The sequence below is a fragment of the Microcebus murinus genome, chromosome 2 (assembly GCF_040939455.1).
Source record: "Microcebus murinus isolate Inina chromosome 2, M.murinus_Inina_mat1.0, whole genome shotgun sequence".
In the NCBI taxonomy this organism is placed as follows: Eukaryota; Metazoa; Chordata; class Mammalia; order Primates; family Cheirogaleidae; genus Microcebus; species Microcebus murinus.
Window position 1 is genome coordinate 101858968 of NC_134105.1, and position 20102 is coordinate 101879069.

At 42.3% G+C, this 20102-nt stretch overlaps 4 protein-coding genes across 5 annotated transcripts in view; 3 read left to right on the forward strand and 1 right to left on the reverse strand.

The window, feature by feature from the left end:
• The window catches only part of S100A9 (S100 calcium binding protein A9), a 442604-nt gene that overhangs the window by 160414 nt on the left and 262088 nt on the right, over positions 1–20102 (forward strand). The window lies entirely within an intron of this gene.
• On the forward strand, positions 169–1883 carry LOC105885898 (cornifin). The gene is made up of 2 exons (XM_076000138.1): positions 169–222; positions 1279–1883. Exon 2 carries the CDS (start codon positions 1298–1300, stop codon positions 1589–1591), a length of 294 nt encoding a protein of 97 aa, XP_075856253.1. The 5' UTR covers positions 169–222; positions 1279–1297; the 3' UTR covers positions 1592–1883.
• Positions 171–17236, forward strand: LOC105885896 (uncharacterized). Of its 2 annotated transcripts, none has more exons than XM_076000137.1 (2): positions 171–222; positions 16585–17236. In XM_076000137.1, the coding sequence occupies exon 2, from the start codon at positions 16604–16606 to the stop codon at positions 16943–16945; it is 342 nt and encodes a 113-aa protein (XP_075856252.1). In that variant the 5' UTR covers positions 171–222; positions 16585–16603; the 3' UTR covers positions 16946–17236. The 2 variants fall into 2 exon arrangements, with proteins under 2 accessions (XP_075856252.1, XP_075856251.1); XM_076000136.1 differs by lacking the exon at positions 171–222 and adding an exon at positions 15460–15532.
• On the reverse strand, positions 7190–7447 carry LOC105885897 (uncharacterized). The gene has a single exon (XM_012791184.3). It carries the CDS (start codon positions 7433–7435, stop codon positions 7217–7219), a length of 219 nt encoding a protein of 72 aa, XP_012646638.1. The 5' UTR covers positions 7436–7447; the 3' UTR covers positions 7190–7216.

Sequence of the window (20102 nt, forward strand, 5' to 3'; positions counted from 1 at the left end):
GTGCCAAAAAACCTATCAAGTGGGTCGTTTCATCACAAAATGTGAGTCAACAGGTGGATGAGAGAAGTGGTGAATCATGTCTGAGAGGTGAGGAATCACCCAGCAGCCCCAGAGGATCCCATTTCCTTGAGGCAGGGCTTGTTCCCTGCATAAAAGGCCAGTTGGCGCGGACACCGCACCACAAACCAGCGACCTCACAGCCTGCTCGTCTCTGCACACCAGGTGAGTCTCTTTACTTGGGACTTTCTACCTTTCGTTCTAGGTGTTTGGTTATTAGAGCCTCATTGTCTCTTTCCCTCCTTAGCGAAATTCAGTCATAGCCATAGAGACCGTACATTGGAATTACAGCCTCTAGGAATGCCTTTGTTTTAAAAGTTACCACGGTGTGGTCTTGAAGTGACTTTAGGTATTATTGGATCTGCCCCATTCACTCCTGCTATATCAGAGAGAGGGGACTGGCTTCTGTAAGGATTCAGGGTGAGTTAGGAGCAGAGAAGAACCCTGGTCCATAACTTGTTTTATATTCATAATTTTAATACAGAGAATTTTATTCTCTCAACAAATTCTTTTGTGAGAACTTACCATATTGGGCACTTTGGCTGTGAACAAATAATTTAGGCAACAGGTTACTTATTCCAAAAACTATAATTTTTTCAGGAGAATAGGAGTTAAAATACAATATCCTAAGTTATCAGTGCCAGGTGACAAGGGCAAGTGTGATAGCAATTTGGGGAGACAGAGGAGATTTCTGAAAGCTCACTCTAGAAAAGCTACCAACAGTACCATATGAAATGATCAGTGTTGGTTGGGTGGTATCTGGACAAGCAGAAATGAGAAAAGCATTGGAGACAGAAGAGCACGTGAGCCTGGCTAGAAGTAGGATTGTGTGGAGTTCTCGAGAGGTCCGAGTTATCCTATAGGTGATAGGCCATGCAATTTATCAGAAATAAGTAAGCAAATTGAAGTTATTGGGTTTTTCCCCAAATAACATCACATTTCCAAAGGATCCAATATTGTGAGTTTCATATTCCTGGTAAGAGCCGGTGCTATGTTGCTAATTTGGTTTTAAGGTGTGTAGAAAGAAAGAGAACACAGAAGAGGCCCGGCTTAAGTGGTGCAGAGCTGATCACTTTTAAGATCATCCTCTTCAAAGATTCAGAAATCATCAAAATATTCTTTGAGGTAGAGAGCGATAAAGAACATTTCTGTTTAGAGAACTGAAGTGGCTTTGTTTCTTCCCTAGTTATTCCAGATTTAAACCATTTATTCTGTCTCTAGGACCAACCACCACTGAAGCATGAGTTCCCAGCAGCAGAAGCAGCCGTGCGCCCCACCCCCTCAGCCTGAGCAGCAGCAGGTGAAACAGACTTGCCAGCCTCCACCCCAGGAGCCCTGCCACCCAAAGGTGCCTGAGCCCTGCCACCCCAAGGTGCCTGAGCCCTGCCACCCCAAGATGCCTGAGCCCTGCCACCCCAAGGTTCCTGAGCCCTGCCACCCCAAGATTCCTGAGCCCTGCCACCCCAAGGTGCCTGAGCCCTGCCCCTCAACGGTCACTCCAACACCAGCCCAGCAGAAGACAAAGCAGAAGTGACGTGGTCCACAGCCATGCCCTTGAGGAGCCAACCCCCCGGAGGCTGAGGCACATCCCACTCTGTGTTTGAGTCCCATTTGCCTGTTGACTTTGCAATGAGCATGCTGTCACCCAAAAACATGAGCTATGAGGCTTTCCTTCCTACATACTCTGAGCCTCTGAATTAAACTGAAGCACTTCATACTAGAGCTAGTTTTCAGCTGCTCAGAATTCATCTGAAGAGGGACTTGAGGTGGAAACAAGTGATTCAGCTCTATTATGTCCCTCCTTATTAAATTCACTTTCAGTTCCACTCCTGACTGTGTGTGTCATTGACTCTATAACTTCGTTCTTTTCCCATATGATGCTAGAGCTGTGTATGGTGACGGTTTGGTGAGGAAGGCCTTTGTCCACAAGGCATCTGATCCTGCACAAATTGGGTTGGGGGGCTTCCCCCAGCGAGCACTTCTGGGCTGCCAGGAGAGGTCGTGCAATGCCAGTCAGAGGCTGCTGCTTTCTCATCCCTGCTGGAGCCAGGCTCTCCTCCTGCCACTCAGTGAGTCATGCTGGAGTTTAGTTAGCACCTGTCCAAGCTGACTCTGGCTTGCTCACCTTAAACATCCTGCCCCACAATCTGGCTACCAGAATGCTGCTTTAGCCGGGCATGGTGGCGCATGCCTGTAGTCCCAGCTACTTGGGAGGCTGAGGCAGAAGGATCACTTGAGCCCAGGAGTTTGAGGTTGCTGTGAGCTAGGCTGACGCCACGGCACTCACTCTAGCCTGTGCAACAAAGCGAGACTCTGTCTCAAAAAAAAAAAAAAAAAAAAAAAGAATGCTGCTTTATTCAGACAATTCCTGTTTATTGAAAGAAGTGGTGTTCCTACCTATGCAAATCTACTCTTTCTCGCTCATTTCTTCATCATACCCACAACACGGATTTCCAAATGCACCCAGATACTCACTCACAGACTCCTCCTCTTATCTCGGGCTTTTCCAATCTCTGAGTGCTCACTCTAGGCCAGAAAGGAGATCAGGAGGATTGACAGTGTTTTCCAGAGGCATTTACAGTATTCTAGAGGGGTGGATTTCACTCCCCACTCTGCCCCTCATTCAAACACACATTCACCCACACAAACTAGCTGTGGAGCCTTCACAGAGTATCACAAAGTCTGATCCAGGTTGGAAACAGTTTCTTTCATGTATAGTGACATGTGAACCACAAGAAGTGAGGACTGTAAAACCCACCCCCCAGTCATCTTGCTAGAGTATCAAAATGAATAGGGTGTAATGAAATGAGATAGAATTATCAACAGTGTATTCACATGTATGTACATACACTCGTATTAAACGTATGTTCCTTTTTTATGTTACAGAGAGACAAAGTAAATTGTCCTACAGCAGTATAAGAGAAATTTTTCTTAGCTTAGGAAATGAAATGGTGAAAAAAACTATGAACCTTTGGAATAACTCAAGACATTGTGATACTTTTGATCATGATGTTTTTACCTGATTGTATTCTTTAAAATTATGAAGTCTATTTGAAAAATGTTTACCCTAAAATCTTTTTATTCTAAGGGTTTTGTTGTTTAATTGGTAGGTAAAATCTACTCTCACCGTAATGGTGACTCCTAGCACCAAAACCAATTAACCAACCAAGCAAAAATGTGTTCTAATCATGCTATTATTAATTTATTGGTCAGCATAGCCTAGTTTCTACTACAAACACCCCCTACATTATTGTTCTCACGCATGTGCTAGTCTGACGTGGGCTAGTAAGGTCTTTGTTCCATGCAGTCATAAAGAGACCAAGGTCCTTACTCTCTTATGGTCTCATCATCTTTTAGCACCTTGTCCTCCTCTAAGTTCAGGCACAAGAGCAGAGAAATGGATTGAGTATGGAGAAGGTAGTACTGCACTTACCCACCTGGAAGCAGAAACGGTGTAGATCCCTTTGGTGCTTCTTGTCTTGGTAGAACTTGGTCACGTGACACTATCTACTTTACAAAGTCAAGGAATGTAGTTTACCGGTGTGCCAAGAAGAAAGAGGAAAACACAGATTTGGTAAGGTCTTCAAGCTCCTCCCATAGTCTACTCTTTGGGTCCTCAAATATCCATTCACTCACTCCTTTTGTCTCAGAAGCAGAACACAAATCCCCAAGGAAGAAACTGCATAATCCCCCCCCCCTGCTCAAAATCTAGGGTTTCTGGATGACATGAAATTCTCTCTATCATGTCTTCATATGGCTCCTATTGGTTCAGTAGATTATGAAATAAACAAATGGACCATTTCTCTCTGTCACCCAGCATCCAATGGCAGTGCAGGCACAAGAAAACTAAATAACTTCCTGAGGATAGTTGTTCTCAGTTATGGGCTTACACAAAAGGAGATATAACAAGTAATTTATCAGCCACTTTAGTATAAATTACTAAAGAGGCTAAAATATTGTGACACAATAAAAGTCTCTAAATTACCTTAGTGAATGGTTGACAATGCTTATGTATGCTACAAATCTACCACTAAACCCAAGAATATGGTAGTTCAACACTTGTAGGTGAATTAATTTTGTAGCCTTGCCTTTGACATTTTAGTTTTCACATTAATGTTGCTTAGGAGATTTTAAAGGGTTGATGAGTGCCCCTCTACCTCCAGTCCTGTCTTGCCTCAAACATTTATTTGGTTGTAAGCCCTTTGGATGCTTCGGTCCTCTTGACCACAGGGTTCCACCAAGGGACTGGATGGAACAGTCTGGTCACCTGCGCAGGTAGTCTCAGGTGGGACAAAATAAGAGTTTGGCCATAGATGCTGCCTCTGCCAGATCATGGCCCAAAAAGGGACTTGTGAACTAAAATAAAATCTTAAGGCTTCCCACTACCCTCCACCACCAGCTGACAGAATGGACCCCCTCTTGGCCAAGGGGATATCCTAAGATTAAATTGCATACCAGGAGGAGAGAGGTCAAACATGCTTCATCATGCCCAGCCACTCTTCTTGGAGATATCCTTTGCAACTCATTAACAGGTCTAAGGCTATGCAAAACAAACCTTCAGGTTCTCAATTTACAGAACAAATATATGTCCTGTTAACTTGTCTCTGATTTACAGGCTTACTATTCTTAACATTCCAAGCCTTTAGACAAAACTTCATGTCTTTAACCAATTACAAGTCAAAGAATCTTTTAACCCACCTTTAACCTATAAGTGCTCCTGCTTAGAGATGCCCCACCTTTTATGGCCGAACCAATGTACGCCTTCCATGTATTGATTTATGACTTTACCTGAACTCCTGTCTCCCTGAAATGTATAAAACCAAACTGTAACTAACCACAGTAAGTCCACTTGCTCAAGGCTTCTTGGGCATGGCTCTGGGTCATGGTCCTCAAATTAGGCTCAGGATAAATCTCTTTAAAATTTACCAAATAATAATAATGAAATAAAATAGCTTTATTGAGACAGAATTCACATACCATAAAATTCACACTTTTAAAGTGTATATTCAGTAGTCCTTAGTGTTAGGTCTGGAGCTAAAAGGGACACGTGCAGCCTCACGTGTAGCAAAATGCTGTTTATTTTGAGCATCTGGGTGCAGATGAGTGGAGGCTGAAAAAGCCGTCCATGAGAGAAAAGGGGAGAACTTTGGGTTTTATAGAAGGTTTTTCTGGGGAGACTAAATAAATTCTTTTCAAACAACCAGGATAGATAAGGAAATTAAGCTCCCTCTGGCTTTCCATTCCTTTATGTCCCTAGGGTCTGGGAAAGGCTACCCTACCCTACTTGCCTAATACACCTCTAGGAAGAGGAGAGGGGTGGGCTTTATAGGAGGTTTGGATGGAAGTTTGGGGGTGAATTCTTTAAGCCTAACAGTATTTTCACAGGTGTACAATCAACATCACAATCTAGTTTTGGAATATCTTAGTCACCTCCCCCCAAAACTCCTTTCAATCTGTTGTCAATCCATGTTTTCTTTCCTTGAGCCTCTGGCAACCACTAGTCTCCTTTCTGTCTGTACCGATTTACCTACTCTGCACATGTCATATAAATTGTATTATGCCATCTGGGTTCCTTTGTGTTTGCCTTCATTAACTTACCATAGTAAATCCATAAAATAAACTAAATTCTAGCATATATCAACATTTTATTCCTTTTTAGTGCCAAATAACACTCCAGTATATGGATATACCTCATTTTTGATTACCTATTCATCAGTCAATGGACATTTTGGTTGCTTCCATTTTTTTGACTATCATGAATAATGCTACTATGAACTTTAATGTACAAGTTGTATGTAAACATATGCTTTCACTTCTCCTAGGTGTGTACCTATGTATAGAATTTCTGGGTCATATGGTGACTCTATGTTTCATTTTTGTGAAAATGTAAATATTTTCCAAAATGGCTGCACCATTTTATATTTCCAACAGCAATGTAGGAGGGCTCAAATTTTTCACCAATCTCATTAAGTTTTGATATTATCTGTTACTATCTTTCCTTTGTACTATAGCTATCCTGGTGGATTTAAAGTGGTACTTCATTATATATAGTCTTAATTTGCATTTCACTGATGACTAATAATGGTAAACACATTTTCACGTGTTTGGATTCATTTGTAGGATTTATTTGGAAAAATATGTATTCAAATCCTTTTTCCCATTTCCTATCGGATTATTTTTCATTCTATTGTTAAGTTGTAAGAGTTCTTTACATACTCTGAAACAAGTATATAAAGTTATATAATTTAACTTACAATCTTATTTCCTATATTAGTTATGCCCAAGCCACTCTCTGGCTGGAGTAAACCCAATGGTGGCGATGGTGGTGGTGGTGATAAAGATGTAGATGGAGATAATGATGATCCACTGAAACCAATAAACTGCCATTACCATTAACTGAGTGCTAAGTGTGTAACAGGCGTTGTGCAAAGCCAAGTACACATATTAATTCCATTTTAAACCTAAGACAAGTTTGTGATATAAATATTTTTTTCCTCACTTTATAGTAGAGAGACTGAAATTCTAAGAAGTTCAACAAATTGTTCCTGAAATCAGACATTGTAGATAAGTAAATTAATATAGGTTTGAAATGATATGGAAATCATTTTTGATATGACACAAAATTCAGATAACACAGATTGTGAGAGTGTGGCCCTGGGGATCAGAGAAAGACAGAAATGAACTAAATGATGATATACTATTGTTAACAAAACTGGCATGAATAGAAAAAAATATATATACTTCATCATGCATGTGTGTATATTTATTTGTATTTACTCAGGAAGTGAAGGGAAAGGTACCATTGCCCGGGTGGTAGAAATTCCTGCCCAGGTGACAGATACACACAGAAGCCAATGATAGAATCCTCCGATGTCATCCAGGGAGAGAGCCACCACGCTTCCATCTGGGGTCTGGGGTGCTGACACAGCTGAGGACTTCCTTCCTTCCTCTGTCACTGCCTGAACACGAGCAGGATGAAAGCCTCACGAAGGACAACTTGCTGTCAGGAACCATCACAGCCATATTACAGGCTAATGGTGGAGAAGCTTCTTCTGTATCTGTGAGGGGCTTTGAAGAGATGGAACGTGAAGGTGGAGTTTCAGAACCAGGAGAGACAATTGTCCTTCTCCTTTCAGGGTCCTGATGCATCCTCAAGCTGTTACTTGCTCTTGGGCGGACACTTCTGCTGGCAAGGAGCAGGAGGTTGCACAGGAGGGCATTTCTGCTGGCACTGCACAGGTGGGCAGGGCTCAGGCACCTTTGGGGGTGGGCAGGGCTCAGGCACCTTTGGGGGTGGGCAGGGCTCAGGGACCTTTGGGGGTGGGCACACAGGAGGTGGCTGGCAGGGCTGCTTGCACTGCTGCTGTTGATAAGACATCTTTCTGGAATCTCAGAGTCTGAAAGAAATCATATGACAGTGTTCACAAGAAGATACTCCTACAGAGAGGGGCCAAAGCCTATGTAATACGGTGGGATATTAGTTCCCTAATCTCCAGAATATACTTTAATCTCTTAACTCCTTTTCTACATCTCTGTGGCTTCTCCCTTCCAACTATCAAATTGCGTCATCAGCTTTGGCAAAATCATGTCTTTTCTCATACCATTTTTCAAAAAAAAAAAAAAAAAAATGTCTGTTACAAAGAACCAAGGAATGTTATTAACATGAAAATTACATCTTCAAAAATGCATTTACAAGTTCAGAAATGCTGAGCAATGACACAAGCAATTTCTATCATCACGATTTCTTATACAGTCCCAAGAGGCTGCCTTGGCCTCAGAGCAAAGGGCTGTTCAGAAAGAATTCAAGGATCTCATGCCTGCTAACACATAAGCATTTGACAGGGACATGAAAAAGATATAGAAAAGAGAACAATACTTTGTTGTTTTCTTTTCTACTAATCAAAACTTACCTTTTAAGTTCTTTGTCCATATGGACATCGAACTATGTACAGAAAAAAAAACACAAGCTAAAATGGTATATCACTGTGCTCTAATCCTAAGCTTCCATCAACTAAGTAGCATCAAATCCATGATCCTAACTTGGATCCACCAGACTTGTTGTCTTCAGACTAAAGTCAACATTGGAGAGCACCACAAAACAGAGAAACTCAAGAAATCAAACTCACCAGCTTCTCCACAGTAGATGGGACTCGAATGCCAAGAGTTTGGCAGTTGGGCAGCAGAGGGCCTTGTTATAGGGCTCGCTGCCCCACCCAGGGGAAAATGCCATTGCCTAAAACTGGGCTGGTCCAATAACTTCCTAGAAAACATGCAAATTTATCCATAACCAGCTTGACAGATGCTCTCAACATAGGAAATATCCTGTTCCAGGATTTCCTCCTGGGTTAAGCCCTCCTGACTCACAGAGGCCCTGCCTTGCCTCTCAGTTTTGGTGACTATTCCCAGGGGGAGAAATGGAGGGATTCTCTAACTAGTGGTCAAAGGCTCTCTTTCGTGGCTGGGGACAATGGCCCCTTCCTATCTGACACCTTCCCTGAATCACACATCTGCTTTTCTTATTCCTCTTGAACTGACTGAAATATTGTTTTACACGAACCCATCTCCTCCTCTGCTTTCCTCATACAATCTGCTAATGTGCGAAAAGGAACGAGAGACTGAAAAAAGGCCCGAGTTCTGGCCCCACTTCTATCTTTCACAGACTGTGTGACCACAGGCAGGTCACCTTCCTCCCTAGGTTTGAGTCTTTCTGTATGAACAGAGGAAAAGAAGGCCTGCCTGTCAAGGTGGGGGCTGCCTGCACTGGGCAATCACTTCCCCTGGTCCAAGCCTGGAAAATTCTCCTTCACCTGCATCCCTCTTCCATAGAATCCAATATTTGACTTGTAGTCCTTGCCTCTTTGAAGCTGTCTTCTCTGTCCTATTTGTAGAGGCAGGTCTCTCCAAGGACACTTTCCACAGTAAGATCCAGTCTCCTCAGCACTTTTCCTCCTTTCTTCACTCAAGCATGTATACTGCAGCCATTTTATTTAAAAAAGATTTATTTTTAGTCACTACATTAAGCAAATGGGGAGAAATGAACACAAATCACAAGCATTCACTCAAAACCCATTGACTGAACCAGGCCTATGTGATTCCCACCAACGTTCCCTATAGTATAGAACAAGATGCAAACTCTCACACCACCACATGTGAATAATTAAGAACAGGTTTAGGGAAGGAAGCAGGTCAGAACACCTCAAGTCTGAATCTATGAGAGGATCTGACTTTAGGCCTAACCTATATGCTTGCTTCTGCCCACTCTCTTCCAAACTCGTTTTAGATCTTTGAAATAAAATATTTTTCTATTTATTTGCAAGTTTATTCTCTGTTTTCTCTAGGCCTCCAGGCCCTCAGCCTGCAACATTATCCTCTCATTCCCCAAAGTGTACTTCTTCTCTTTCCAATTTGGTCCATGCTGGTGACTCAGGACATATGTTGTCAATGAATTTAGTGACTAGACCTTTTATCGTGGCCCAATTACAGGATGAGGCATGAACCCAGAACATAAAATAACGACACAGACACACAAGGACATCACATGACTCGAGTTCCCAATGCACCGCTCACTTCATTTTTGTACCCCCCAGACCCAAGGTTAGTTCATTGTACGTGAGCATCTGAGCATAGCAGTGATAACCATTAATTCCAGAGTTGTATCACAAGGGAACAATGGTCACATGATCTTAAACCGCAAAACGATTACTTAAGGTACTGGACATAGCTCAAAAGACAAGGCCAAGATAAACAACATAAAGCAATGCAGCCATCAGCAGAACTTCTTGTTCTCTTTCCCAGCCGGCGGCTCCCCAGTCAGCGGCCGGCCCCCATCTCCGGTGGTGCCTGTCTTAGGTTGCCCCTCCCTTGAGGAGTCTTACCTGTCATTGACTACCAACCATCTCACAGGGGCCAAGCCTTTGGAATGTTCTTCTTATCCTTATGGCCTCCAGACACCCACCACAGGGGCCCACCATGTGGGAGATGGGCAACAGTTGCTTATGTGCAGAAACTCAGGCCTCTTATCATGTCACAAGGCAGCAATCTTGTCTGAAGAAAATGCTAACTACTGCTGCGTCATGCAGCACACGTACATTACAGGCTATAGTGGATGATTAGTATAAGGCATAATGCCAGAATCAGCACCCAACAACTTTCACATCTTTTTTACCTGTTCCTACAATCAATGGGGCAGACTACATATGTGCATTATTTTGAGTGATGTTCCTAGAGCTTCCTTGTCTGAGCCAAATGATCAGGAAGCTTTCCAAGAATGTGATTTCATAATTAGAAAAGGAAAAAGAAAAGGAGAATGAGGAAGAGGAGGATGGGAAAAAAGAGAAACTCAAAAGCTTTGGGGCAGTCACCAGCTGTGCTTCAGAAGGTACAGGAGTGCTGAATCCACCCAGCATCACTTCCCTCAGTCAGGCAGGTTAGTTTCCCAGAACTGCCACATCTCCTGCCAGGAAGGATGGCTTTGGGCTAAGATCACCACTAGCCATGACCCTGCAAGGATAAAACTATCACTTCAGTACTTGAGACCAGGTGTCTACAAATAATGTCATCACCATGTGATTCATATAGACTGTTACACATGCCATGCACTTCAGAGGCAAAATAAAATACTTTCGTCAGTAGGTTACCTACTCTCCCTATATCCTCACATGAAATCTAAAACATAAACCCTTAGAGAAATGTCTGATTTGTGCCACCCAAAATTTGAAAATATCTAGCCAAAGACAATCACAGTGTCAGATAAAACAGTTTTGGTCACACCTTGAGACTCTCATTTCTAGGATCCCCACTCAAAAAATAGGCTTATCCTCACAGTGAAGGCACCAAAGACAGAGCAGCCCTAGTGCCCCCAGCGTTCCAGACAGGAGTCACTTTATAGATTGTGGTGGTGAACTTGAACCCTCAGAATTCCTCAGGGTCAGCCATATGAAGAACTGCTCCTATATGAGGAAGACACCTATCAATCAAAGTTTCTTCAATTTGGACATGCAAGTCCTGAGACCTGAAACACAGTCCAATTTATACTGAGAGAGCTATGAGACTAGGTGATGCTAACTAACATTCAAATTCTATGTAAAACTCAGTGGAAATCAACTAAGGGAGAGAAGGAAGCGGGAAGTGGCAAAAACCTACCTAATGGGCACAATGAATACTATTTGTGTAACAGGCAAGCCTTTAGCTGAGATGCAAGCATTACAAAAGTGATCCATGTAACCTAAAAATTGGTCCTCCCCTAATATTTTGAAATTTAAAAAATTAAATACATGTTAGAAAATTCTTTTAGGTTAACTTTCTAGGACAGTTGTATGTGAAGGAAATATGTGCAGCCATTTGGCAAGTTGACTTTCAGAATACAATGAAAACTAAAATTACAGAACTGAGGAACAAAAACAATTGGACTTAACAAATACAGAAAACTCCACCCAACAACAGAATACGTGTTACCTTTTTCTCAAGAGAACATGGAACACTCCCCATGATAGACCATATATATTAGCCCACAAAACAAATAAATACATTTTTTTAAAAGATTAAAATCATACAAAGTACTTTTTTCTATCACGGTGGAATGAAATTAGAAGTCTATAACAGAAGAAAATCTGGAAAATTCACAAATTTATGGAAATTAAACAACACACTCTTAAACAAACAACCAATATTGAAGAATTCACAGGAAAATTAGAAATACCTTTAGACAAATGAAAACAAAAACACATCATACCAAACTTATGTGTTGCAGCACAGGCAGTGCTAAAGATTTATAGCCATAAACGAACACACTTTAAAAAAAGAAAGAAAGAAAAATGTCAGATTAATAAAGCCATGCTATACCTTAATAAACTAGAAGATGAAAAGAACACTAAACCCAAAGGAAGTAAATAGGAAAAATGAGAACAGAGATACATAAATTAAAGAACAACCAAACAACAGGGAAAATCAATAAGACCAAAAGTTACTTCCTTGAAAAGGTCAACAAAACGACAAAACATTGGGCAGATTAAGGAAAAAAAGGTGAAGACTCAAATAGCTAAAATCAGAAAAGAAAAACAATGGGGCAGTACTACTGATTTTACAGAAATAAAGAGGACTTAAGAGAATACGATGAATAATGGTATATATCATAATGCATAATCCAGATGAAAATGGACAAATTCTGACATATACACAACGTGTCAAGTCAAATCATAAAGAAATATAAAATCTGAATAGCTCTACAAGGAATAAGGAGATTGAATCAGTAATCTATAAGCTCACAACAAAGAAAAGTCCGGAACCAGAAGGCTTTCCTGGTGAATTATTTACCAAACCTTCGCTAACTCTTCCAAATAATTGAAAAGAGAGAACACTTCCTAACTCAATGTATGAAGGTAGCATTACTCTGGTATAAATGCTATGCAAAGACACTATAAGAAAAAAAGTACAGGGTAATATCTCTCATCTTACAGTGAGGCAAAAATCCGCAAAAAAATTTTTTAGCAAACCAAATTCAGCAAAATATTAAAAAGGATACAACATGACCAAGCGTGATTTATTCCCAGATGCAAGGATTGTTCAACGTATGAAAATCAATGTGACATACCACATTAACAGAATAAAGAAAAAAATACATGAACATCTCAACTGATGCACAAAAGGCATTTCACAAAATTCAACTCCCTTTCATGACAAAAACAGCCAATAGAAGAAACTCTCTCAAGTTGATAAAGGCAATTTATTTATGGAAAACCTAGAGCTAATATCATATTCAATCATAAAAGGCCAAAGGCTTTTCCTTAAGAACAGTAACAAGACAAAGATACTTTCTCTACTTCTAATCAACATAATATTGGATATTCTAGCCTGTACAAATAGATAAAAAGAAATAAAAGACATACAAATGGGAAAGGAAGAAGTAAAATGTTTCTGTTCACAGATGATATAAACTTACATATAAAAATCTCTAAATTTCACCAAAAAAAAACCCCTTGTTAGAGCTAATGAACAAATTTAGAAAATTACAGGCTATAACATCAACACTCAAAAATCAGTTGCATTTTAATCAGTGAAAATGAACGTGCTTCAAAAGAAATTAATATAGCTATTGCATTTAAAATACCATCAAAAAATAAAATATTTATGAAAAAATTTACCTAAGCAGACAAAACATGTGCAAACTAAAGGCTATAAAAAACGGTCAAAGAAACTAAAGAAAATCAACATAAATGGAGAGACATCCCATGTTCAAGGCTGTACAGCATACTGTGTTCCACAGGTGCCCTGCATTGCGGTATCATAAAATCCTGGGCTCAGGAAGAGAGAGTTACACAGTGTGGTCCTGCAGAGAAACTTTTTCAGGAGATCCTGTGCAAATCCCGTCCACACCTACAAGAAAAGGGTCATGAGACAGTATATGGATAGAAGGTATGGCAGACAAAATTTTGATGTCCAAGAGATGTCAGGTACAGTTAAGCAGCAAGTTCAAGAAAAGTGAAGTTTTGATATGAAAAAATTCACAGCATCTTATGCTGAGAAGGACATCTACAGGAAAGTCAGAGGCATGTGGAGAGATGTTAGCTGCAATCAGCAGCCATATGCCTTCCCAGCAAATCCATGACTAATCCAACATCACTGGTGAGGAAATTAAGCTTCCCTGTATAGTTTTTAAAAGGGGGGGATGGGGAGCCTTTACTCCCATTGTTAAGTGTGCTTTAGGCAAAACAGCAGGAGTAAAAGGAGAAATTCCAGAAGTTAGAATGAAAAAACAGTGCTGACTCAGGGAAAGGAGTCAGGTAGGTGCATCAGGGCAAAGAAGAAAGAATATTGAATGAAAGTCCCCTTTGCACCAAGGAATGTGGGTCAAGAAAAGACATAAGGGTCAGGGACCAAGACTCAGAGTGGAGGTTACAGTCAGCCAGGTCCTTAGCTTGGTGGCATGGAGGACTGGGAAGCAGGATACAGGTTGCCTTAGGTCTGAGAATCCCATCATGTCAGCAGCAAGGCTTGGAATTCCCCTTGTGGGGTCCGGGGGGGGGGGGAGGGGACAGGGGGAAGCATGGGGGGCCGGGTGTGAGGGGGAAGGTTCCAGACAGGCTTGTACCTAAGCCTAGAGCCAAGCTAAAGCAATGCAAGAGGGCTTGAACTCAGACATGGTGGCATCAGTGGCCCCAGCCCAAAGGGAGGTGACTACTTAAACTCTAGAGGGACAGAAGCAGATGGCAGGGAAGTAACAGAAGCATCTTCTGAGCCCTTACTGCTCTTCTCAGCTCATAACATTAGGCTTGTCACAAGGAAACATTTCCCTTATAAGAATCTCCCTAGTGGTTATCATAGCAGAATCTGGTGTCTCTGTACAAAGTGCACCACCATCCAGCCAGCAATCCCTTCATTCATTCACTGTGTAACTATCAATTCTCTGAGCAGCTACTATAACCCAGACACCATGTGGAGATGGAGGGTAGAACAAGCGCTGGGGAGCCAGTGGTGGATGACACAGCTGTGGAGCCAGCAGGTACCCCACAAGCATTGGGGTGAGCAAAATGATGAGGGAGGGACCATCCAAACACCTGGGTTTGAAGGGAGTTTTCCATTCTCCAAAGACCACCCTTGTAACAGGTTGTGTATTTCAGGCAAGCCTGGATTAGTGGCCTCGGTGTCATCCCAGCTCTCTTGTTCCTATGGTGGCCACAGAGAAGGGATCCTCATGAGAGGCGGGGTCTTCAGAGCCTGCTGTCACATTAGACAGGACAAGAGGGTGGGCTGGAAGGGCCAGGTGGCTCCGGAGCTGCTAAATCTGTCCCCCATAGTGTCAGTGATGGGCACTCCTCCTCATTGGCTGATGTCCCCCTGCTCCTCTGCTGTTGACTCTGAGTCCTTTCTGGGAGAGAAGGCCTTTAGGGAAGAAAGAATCATTTTAGCTTCTCCTTTCTCCTTCCAGGCCTGAGAACACTGAGTGATGGATGAACAGAATTATTACTATTTTTCACCTGGGACAATTCAGGCCACCATGTCCTTGGCCTCCCAGTACAACTAGAAACACCCATTGTACATCTCCACATCTGCTTCAAATATTAAACACCTCAACAAACCTCACCTGTGCTAAGGATTAGGGCCTTCCAGAAAATAGGACTCTTTCTGGGTCTGATAGCCTAAAACTTCTTCCTTCTTGCTCTTTCAGCCCACACCACACTCCCTGTACACACTGCACCTGGTTGCAAAAGATGTGCACTGGGGTTAGGGCCCAGGTAACATCCCTCTGAGACAGCAGGTGCCAAAAAACATATCAAGTGGGTCGTTTCATCACAAAACGTGAGTCAACAGGTGGATGAGAGAAGAGGTGAATCATGTCTGACAGGTGAGGAATCACCCAGCAGCCCCAGAGGATCCCATTTCCTTGAGGCAGGGCTTGTTCCCTGCATAAAAGGCCAGTTGGCGCGGACACCACACCACATCCCAGCGACCTCACAGCCTGCTCGTCTCTGCACACCAGGTGAGTCTCTTTACTTGGGACTTTCTACCTTTCATTTTACGTGTTTGGTTATTAGAGCCTCATTGTCTCTTTCCCTCCTTATCGAAATTCAGTCATAGCCATAGAGACCGTACATTGGAATTACAGCCTCTAGGAATGTCTTTGTTTTAAAAGTAACCATGGTGTGGCGTCAAAGACTTTAGGCGTTATTGGATCTGCCCCATTGACTCCTGCTATGTCAGTGAGAGGGGACTGGCTTCTGTAAGGATTCAGAGTGAGTTAGGAGCAGAGAAGAACCCAGGTCCATAAATTGTTTTTTATTCATAACTTTAATATAGAGAATTTTATTCTCTCAACAAATTCTTTTGTGAGAACTTACCATATTGGGCACATTGGCTATGAAGAAATAATTTAGGCAACAGGATACTTATTCCAAAAATTATAATTTTTTCAGAAGAATATGAGTTAAAATACAATATACTAAGTTATCAGTGCCAGGTGACAAGGGCAAGTGTGATAGCAATTTGGGGAGACTGGAGATTTCTGAAAGCTAACTCTAGAAAAGCTACCAACAGTACCACATGAAATGATCAGTGTTGGTTGGGTGGTATCTGAAGAAGCAGAAATGAGAAAAGCATTGGAGACAGAAGAGCACGTGAGCCTGGCTAGAAGTAGGATTGTGTGGAGTTCTCGAGAGGTCCGAGTTATCCTATAGGTGATAGGCCATGCCATTTATCAGAAATAAGTAAGCTAATTGAAGTTATTGGGTTTTTCCCCAAATAACATCACATTTCCAAAGGATCCAATATTGTGAGTTTCATATTCCTGGTAAGAGCCGGTGCTATGTTGCTAATTTGGTTTTAAGGTGTGTAGAAAGAAAGAGAACACAGAAGAGGCCTGGCTTAAGTGGTTCAGAGCCGATCACTTTTAAGATCGTCCTCTTCAAAGGTTCAGAAATCATCAAAATATTCTTTGAGGTAGAGAGCGATAAAGAACATTTCTGTTTAGAGACCTGAAGTGGCATTGTTTCTTCCCTAGTTATTCCCCATTTAAACCATCTATTCCATCTCTAGGACCAACCATCGCTAAAGCATGAGTTCCCAGCAGCAGAAGCAGCCCTGTGCCCCACCCCCTCAGCCTCAGCAGCAGCAGGTGAAACAGCCTTGCCAGCCTCCACCCCAGGAGCCCTGCTACCCCAAGGTGCCTGAGCCCTGCCACCCCAAGGTGCCTGAGCCCTGCCACCCCAAGGTGCCTGAGCCCTGCCACCCCAAGGTGCCTGAGCCCTGCCACCCCAAGGTGCCTGAGCCCTGCCACCCCAAGGTGCCTGAGCCCTGCCACCCCAAGATGCCTGAGCCCTGCCACCCCAAGGTGCCTGAGCCCTGCCCCTCAACGGTTACTCCAACACCAGCCCAGCAGAAGACAAAGCAGAAGTGACGTGGTCCACACCATGCCCTTGAGGAGATGACCCCTGGATGCTGAGCCCTCATCACACTCTGCTTTTGAGTCCCATTTGTCTGTTGACTTTGCAATGAGCATGCTGTCACCCAAAAACATGTGCTATGAGGCTTCCCTCCCTACATACTCTGAGCCTCTCAATTAAGCTGAAGTACTTCATACCAGAGCTAGTTTTCAGCTGCTCAGAATTCATCTGAGGAGGGACTTGAGGTGGAAACAAGTGATTCAGCTCTATTATGTCCCTCCTTATTAAATTCACTTTCAGTTCCACTCCTGACTGTGTGTCATGGACTCTATAACTTCGTTCCTTTCCCATATGATGCAAGAGCTATGTACGGAGATGGTTGGGTGAGGAAGGGCTTTGTCCACAAGGCGTCTAATCCTGCACCAGCTGGGTAGGGGTGCTTCCCCCAGCGAGCATTTTGGGCTGCCAGGGAGAGGTTGTGCAATGCCACTCAGAGGCTGCTGCTTTTACATCCAGGACTAGAGCCAGGCTCTCCTCCTGCCACTCCGTGAGTCATGCCAGAGTTTAGTTAGCACCTGTCCAAGCTGACTCTGACCTGCTCACCCTAAATACCCTGCCCCACAATCTGGCTTCCAGACTGCTGATTTATTCAAACAATTCCTGTTTATTTCAAGAAGTGGTGTTCCTACCTATGCAAATCTACTCTTTCTCGCTCATTTCTTCATCATACCCACAACGCAGATTTCCAAATGCACGCAAACACTCACTCACTCACAGACTCCTCCTCTTATCTCAGGCTTTTCCAGTCTGAGGCCAGAAAGGAGATCAGGAGGATTGACAGTGCTCTCCAGGGCCATTTGCAGTATTCTAGAGGGATGGCCCACCCTGGGCCAGAAAGGAGATCAGGAGGATTGACAGTGCTCTCCAGGGGCATTTGCAGTATTCTAGAGGGATGGCCCACCCTGGGCCAGAAAGGAGATCAGGAGGCTTGACAGTGCTCTCCAGGGGCATTTGCAGTATTCTAGAGGGGTGCATTTCACTCCCCACTCTGCCCCTCATTCAAACACACATTCACCCACACAAACTAGCTGTGGAGCCTTCACAGAGTAACACAAAGTCTGATCCATGTTGGAAACTGTTTCTTTCATGTAGTGTGAACCACAAGAAGTGAGGACTCAAAAACCCATCCCCAGTCATCTTCCTAGAGCATCAAAATGAATAGGGTGAAAAGAAATGAGATAGAATTATGAACAGTGTATTTATATGTATGTACATACACTTGTATAAATGGTATGTTCCTTTTTAATATTACAGAGAGACAAAGAAAATTGTGCTACAGCAGTATAAGAGAAATTTTTCTTAGGTTAGAAAATGAAATAATGAAAAATACTATGAACCTTTGGAATAGCTCAAGACATTGGGATACTTTTGATCATGATGTTTTTACCTGATTGTGTTTTTTAAAATTATGAAGTCTATTGAAAAATGTTTACTGTAAAAATCTTATTATTCTAAGGGATTTTATTGTTTAATTGGTAGGTAAAATCTACTCTCACCATAAATGGTGCCTTCTAGCACCAAAACCAATTAACCAACCAAGCAAAAATGTGTTCTAATCATGCTATTAATTTATTGGTCAGCACAGCTTAGCTTCTACTAAAAACACCCCCTACATTGTTGTGTCTCACGCATGTGCTAGTCTTACGTGGCTTAGTAAGGTCTCTGTTCCATGCAGTCATAAAAAGACCCAGGCTCTTCCTCTCATATGGTCTTATCATTTTTTAGCACCTTGTCTTCCTCTAAGTTCAGGGACAAGAGAAGAGAAATAGACTGTATGGAGAAGGTAGTGCTGCACTTACCCACCTGAAAGCAGAAATGATATACATCCTTTGGTTCTTATTGTCTTCATAGAACCTGGTCACATGACACTATCTACCTTACAAAGTCAAGGAATGTAGTTTACCAGTGTGCCAAAAAGAAAGAGGAAAACACAGATTTGGTAAGGTCTTCAACATTCTCCCATAGTCTATCCTTTTGGTTTTCAAATATCCATTCACTCCTTCTGTCTCATAAGCAGACCACAAATCCCCAAGGAAGAAACTCCATAATCCCACCCAGCTCAAAATCTAGGGTTTCTGGATCACATGAAATTGTCTCTCTCATGTCTTCATATGGCTCCTATTGGTTCAGTAGATTACGAAATAAACCAAAATGGACCGTTTCTCTCTGTCACCCAGCATCCAACGGCAGTGCAGGCACAAGAAAACTAAATAACTTCCTGAGTATAGTTGTTCTCAGTTATGGGCTTATACAAAAGGAGATATAACAAGTAATTTATCAGCCACCTTAGTATAAATTACTAGAGAGGCTAAAATATTGTGACACAATAAAAGTCTCTAAATTCCCTTAGTAAATTGTTCACAATGCTTATGTATGCTACAAATCTACCACTAAACCCAAGAATATGGTAGTTCAACACTTGTAGATGAATTAATTTTGTAGCCTTGCCTTTGACATTTTGGTGTTCACACTAATGTTGCTTAGGAGGTTTTAAAGGGTTGATGAGTGCCCCTTTACCTCCAGTCCTGTCTTGCCTGAAACATTTAATTGGTTTTAAGCCATTTGGATGCTTCAGGCCTCTTTGCCACAAGGGTTCCACGGAGGGACTGGATGGACCCTGGGCAGGTAGTCTCACATTACCCTCGCTATAGGAGGGCAGGTAGGACAAAATAAGAGTTTGGCCATGGATGCTGCCTCTGCCAGATCATGGCCCAAAAAGGGATTTATGAACTAACGTAAAATCTTAAGGCTTCCCCACTACCCTCCACCACCAGCTGATAGAATGGACCCCCTCTTGGCCAAGGGGATATCCTAAAATTAAATTGCATGCCAGGAGGAGGGAGGTCAGACATGCTTCATCATGCCCCGTCCCCCTTCTTGGAGATATCCTTTGCAACTTATTAACAACTGTAAGGCTATGCAAAACAAACCTTCAGGTTCACAATTTACAAAACAAATATATGTCCTGTTAACTTGTCTCTGATTTACAGCTTTTAGACAAAACTTCATGTCTTTAACCTATTATAAGTCAAAGAATCTTTTAACCCACCTATAACCTGTAAGTATTCCCACTTAGAAATTGCCCACCTTTTCTGGCCAAACCAATGTACG

Coding starts and splice junctions, on each gene's coding strand:
- LOC105885898 (XM_076000138.1), top strand. CDS start 1,298: ATGAGTTCCCAGCAGCAGAAGCAGCCGTGCGCCCCACCCCCTCAGCCT.
- LOC105885896 (XM_076000137.1), top strand. CDS start 16,604: ATGAGTTCCCAGCAGCAGAAGCAGCCCTGTGCCCCACCCCCTCAGCCT.
- LOC105885897 (XM_012791184.3), bottom strand. CDS start 7,435: ATGTCTTATCAACAGCAGCAGTGCAAGCAGCCCTGCCAGCCACCTCCT.